The sequence below is a fragment of the Neltuma alba genome, unplaced genomic scaffold, assembly GCF_004799145.2.
Source record: "Neltuma alba isolate B1F8T4 unplaced genomic scaffold, ASM479914v2 tig00005029_pilon, whole genome shotgun sequence".
In the NCBI taxonomy this organism is placed as follows: Eukaryota; Viridiplantae; Streptophyta; class Magnoliopsida; order Fabales; family Fabaceae; genus Neltuma; species Neltuma alba.
In genome coordinates, this window is record NW_021633950.1 from 1,309 (window position 1) to 6,293 (window position 4,985).

The 4,985-nt window shown below is 38.4% G+C and overlaps 1 protein-coding gene across 1 annotated transcript; it reads right to left on the bottom strand.

Annotated features, from left to right (window-relative positions):
• Positions 1-1,245: 1,245 nt before the first annotated feature.
• On the bottom strand, positions 1,246-1,707 carry LOC114746497 (uncharacterized mitochondrial protein AtMg00310-like). The gene has a single exon (XM_028934714.1). The coding sequence runs from the start codon at positions 1,705-1,707 to the stop codon at positions 1,246-1,248; it is 462 nt and encodes a 153-aa protein (XP_028790547.1).
• Between the last annotated feature and the right edge of the window lie 3,278 nt (positions 1,708-4,985).

A 4,985-nucleotide genomic window follows, 5' to 3' on the forward strand; every position in this document is an offset into this window, starting at 1 on the left:
GAAGGCCAACAAGACAAGAAAAGACTCAAACATGAAATACAACCTAGGAAAAGCAGAAAAATACAAACACCAATTCAAAAGAAAAAACACAAGAAAAAAAACAGAACAACAAAACTATTAGCCAATTCCAGTTCTATCCCAAGAGAAACCACAAATCACCTCAAAAGTCATGCCTCAAAATTGAACACAGAGAGGGTGGTGGTTCAAAGAACCATCCTTCCGGTACCATTCCTCTCCTTACATCAGCTATAAGGCAATCCGCAGCTTTATTACCATCCCGAGCAACCTGAGAAATAGACCAATTCTGTTTAGACTTCAGCAAATCTAAACAAATTTGAAGAATATCCCTGCTTCCCCATTCACAACCTTCCAAAACACCTTTCTTCATTCTGCAGAAAAGTTGTTGGCAATCTGTCTCCACCTCCACACACCTCCACTTTTCCAACTCTTTACACTCCAAAGCTACCAGTAGTGCCAAAGCTTCACTCATGAAAGCAGAACCAGCATCTACCTTCATCCCCATACCTCCAACAGACCCCCATACTCATCTCTTCCCACCAAACCCACTGCTGCCGTTTTGCTTTTGCTACAAAAAGAACAATCAATATTGATCTTTATAGCACCAGCATTTAGACAAACCCGCTGTAAATTTCTTATATCAGAAGCAACATGACCAGCTCCCTTTTTCTTCTTTTCTAAGGAATCCCAGAAGTCCCTAACCATTCTCAAAGTAGTAGTCACACACTAAAAAGCATTAAGCTCTTTATGCTCAAAGATAAATTTACAGTGAGCTTTCCAAATTTTCCAACACAGATAGACAAATAAAGCCACTTCAATATCACTCGGACCCCCTACCTCTTTTCACCATTCTTCTAACCATTTGTCAAGTCTAAATACACCATTCCCCACAAACCTCATAGTGAGTGGACATCCGAACCAAACATGTGCAATCCAAGAACAAAAGAAAAGCATATGTTCAATGGTTTCCTCCTACATTCCACAGATACCACACACTAGAGAAGTTGGACATTTTCTTCTAAACAAAGCCTCCCTAGTAGCCAGAGCACCAGAAATTGCCCTCCACAGAAAATGATTGATCTTTGGAGGCATTTTAACATTCCAAATTCCTTCCCAAATTCGTTTAGGAGTTCTATAAGAGCTACTAGGATCCTTACATATAAGACCTACCTCTCTCTCCTTTATCGCCTTATAGCCTAGTTTCACTGCATAACAGCCATCTTTGCTTCACAACCACATCATCATATCTTCCAAATTAGACCTTGGAAGTTTGACTCTTTTAATTCTTCCAATATCTTCCTCATCCAAAATATTCCCATAATTCTCCAGTGTCCATCTACCATCTCTGATAAGATCACTAACCATTAAATTTTTCATCTCATCAGTCAATACCCTTGGTTTTAAAGAGTATACAGGTCCATTTGTCAGCCAATCATCACTGAATACTCTCACTTTCCCACCATTGACTATTTTCCAACACAGATCTTCTTTTAACACTTCTCTTCCTTCTAAAATACTAGTCCAAGCCCATGATGCTTTACTTCCCTTCCTAGCCTTCAGAAAGTCAGACTTAGGGAAATAAACACCCTTCAAAATCCTACACCACAAATCATCAAGATTTTGAATCAGCCTCCAAGCTGTCTTAGCAAGCAGAGCTTTGTTGAAAACCTCTAGATCTCTGAAGCCCATACCCCCTGGCTTTTTGCCTTACTTAAAGCTTGCCAAGACTTCTAGTGTATTCTTCCCTCTTCTTTTTTTTGATGCCACCAGAAATTAGAGACCATGCTGTCTAAATCAGCACAAACTTTCCTTGGAAATTTGAAACAGGACATAGGAAGATAGGTATTGTGTTAGCCACTGCTTTAATCAACATTTCCCTTCTAGCAAAGGTCAAATTCCACCTCTGCAGTTTTAGATTCATCTTCCCTTTGACAAAGTTAGTGCCTCAACCTTAAACTTTCCCCATAGTAAAGGTAAGCCTAAGTATTTTCCTAGGCTCTCATTAGCTTTAATTCCCATAATATCGTAAATCTCATTCTTCCGTACATCATTAGTATTTTTTAAGGAAAAAAAATACCGGACTTCTCATAATTCACAGCCTGACCTGAAGCCATACAATACACATCAACAATTCTCTTTAAGACATGATAATTAGTCTTATTTGCATTAATAAAGAATAATGCATCATCAGCAAAAAAACAATGAGAAAGGATAGGACATTTACTTGCTAGTTTGATCCCCTTCAGCTTCTTATTTGTCACATGCCACTGAATCATTAAGGAAAAGACATCCGCTGCTATGATAAAAAGATAAGGAGAAAGGGGATCTCCTTGTCTTATGCCTCTTTCCATCTTCAAACCAGCAATCTTCTTGCTGCCAACCATAAGACTCAAACTTGCTGAAGTTACACAATCCATTATCCAAGTAATCCATCTTTCACTAAATCCCACTCTTCTCATTACTTCTTCAGTAAAATTCCACTCTAGCCTATCATAGGCCTTATTCATGTTAATCTTCACTGCCATCTCAATCTTTCTACCCTTTTTCTTATTTTTTAAGTAATGAAAAGCCTCATGAGCTATGAGGATATTGTCTTGAATAAGCCTTTCTGCTACAAATGCACGTTGATTCTTAGTAATCACTCTTTTCAACAACATCTTCAACCTATTTGCCAAAATTTTTGAAATAATCTTGTAGGTGGAACTACATAGGCCTATTGGTCTGAATTGTCCCACCTTTTCAGCTTGCTCAACCTTGGGAATCAGAACTATATTTGTGCGATTCAAAGGTTTCAAATCAGCGTGGTTCTAAAAAAAAATCCATTACCATCTCCAAAACTTCCCCCCTTACCTCCCCAAGCTGCATGATAAAACATACCTGAATACCCATCAAGTCCAAGGGCTATAGCCCCATTCAATTCAAACACTGCTTGCTTCACTTCCTCCACGGTAATGGTTCTTACCAGCAACACATTATCATCCACTATGATAACCTTCTGAACCAAGCCAAGTGCCTCTGACATATCTCTATTCCCAACAGAAGCAAACAGTTCATTATAAAAATTGCAGAAAGCCTCATTAATTTCCACCTCCTTCTCTAACCAAATATCATTCACCCCTTTCAATCTCACCACCTTATTTCTAGCTCTTCTTTGAATGGTACTTGAGTGAAAAAAACTTCGTATTTCTATCCCCATACATAAGCCAATTCACCCTAGAGCATTGCCACCAGTACTTCTCCTCCCTTTCCCAAGCTTCTTCAATTTCTTTCAAGAGTTTATCAGCTGCTACTCTTTTTTCAACTGTTGCAGGGCCTTCATTACACTTTTCTAATTGTGCAGTAAGCCTTTCAACTAATCTTCTTGCATTTGGAAAATTTTTCCTAGCCCAATCACTTCAGATTTTTCTGTAGTTTTTGAGCCTTGCTATCAATTCTTCAATTTTGGTGCCTTCCTCAAAATCATCCAAGTACCAACCTTTCTTTACCATTTGAAGAAATTCTTCATGCTCAATCCAAGTTGCTTCAAAATGAAAGTCCCTCACAGATTTCCCATATTTGAAGTCAAAATCAATCAGCACCAAGTGATGGTCAGATCCTGTAGGCATAATGTGACTTACTGGAACATTCTAAAAGCTGCCACGGAAATCAACATTAGATACTGCTCTATCTAACCTTTCTTTCACATTTTCTTCCCCCAATCTCCTATTGCTCCAAGTGAACTTTGGACCTTGAAAGCCAAGATCCATAAGATGACAGTCACCTAGAGCATTTTGGAAGTTAAGTACCCTTCTAATGTCAACTGGCAGCTTACCAATCTTCTCATCGCTGGCCAGAACATCATTGAAGTAACCACAACATAATCAAGCATAATTAGTCCCAGCTGCAATATGTCTAAGCTTGTTCCACACACTCTTTTTTTTTTCCTTCTGAAGGTGCCCCATAGATAAAAGTAACATATTTGGGCATCTTGTCACTAGCAGAAAATATAGTAGTATGGATTATATTCTCTGAACAAAACCAAATATTCACTGTCACCTCTTTGGTCCACCAGAGAGCTAAAACCCCACAGCTATTGTTAGGAGGAACATAGAATTCTTCTTCCATAACACATCCACTTCTCAACTTTTTCAATCTCCTATTATTGATTCTTGTTTCCATTAGGTAGATAATCAAGGGTTCGTTCTTGAAATATTCCTCCCTCAACTTTCTTACTATCAAGGCTCCACCTAAACCTTGACAGTTCCACAATAATAGCTTCATTGCTCCTTGGTGGTTGTTTAAGGCCAACCACCAAGACCTTCAGCATTATCAATAGCAGAACAAATCCTTTCTGCAACAAAGTTCAACAAATCACCTCTAAAATTCTTCTTACTACACTCCCCTTTCTCCTTTAACTCAACACACCTTCTACTTCCTCCCTTCCTCAGGTCCCTCGAAATACTACCAAAGGGTTTTCTTCCAGGTCGCTTTCTCACTACATTCTCTACAAGTACAGGTCCATTTCTAACCAGAGAATCATCAACAGACAACTTCCTTCTTTTATCAATTCTCTCAGACTCCACTACCTCCAATCCTCTTTTCAAGCCAATGCTACTCAAATTTTTTGTAACTTCTTCAATTGGAGAAATATTTCCATAGACTACTAAAGCTCTCGACAAGTCCTCTTTAGCTTCAGTTATATTTTCCACTTTATTTGTGACATCAGAAAGAATCACAGATTCATTAATCTCCTTCCCCTTTCTACTCCCCTTATTTCCTCCTGCTTCCTTATTATTTTCAATGCTATGTTCAGAAGAAACACACTTACTTCTATCTTTAATCACTATCTTCTTCTTCTCTGCATCTTCCTTTCTGTTGGTAATAGCAAGAACTTGTGCATTCTTCTTGCTCTGCACTTTTATTTCTTCCTTCTTGCTTACCTCCTTATCCAGTATCTGATTCACTATACTTTTTTCCTTTTTTAACTT

Coding starts and splice junctions, on each gene's coding strand:
- LOC114746497 (XM_028934714.1), bottom strand. CDS start 1,707: ATGGGCTTCAGAGATCTAGAGGTTTTCAACAAAGCTCTGCTTGCTAAG.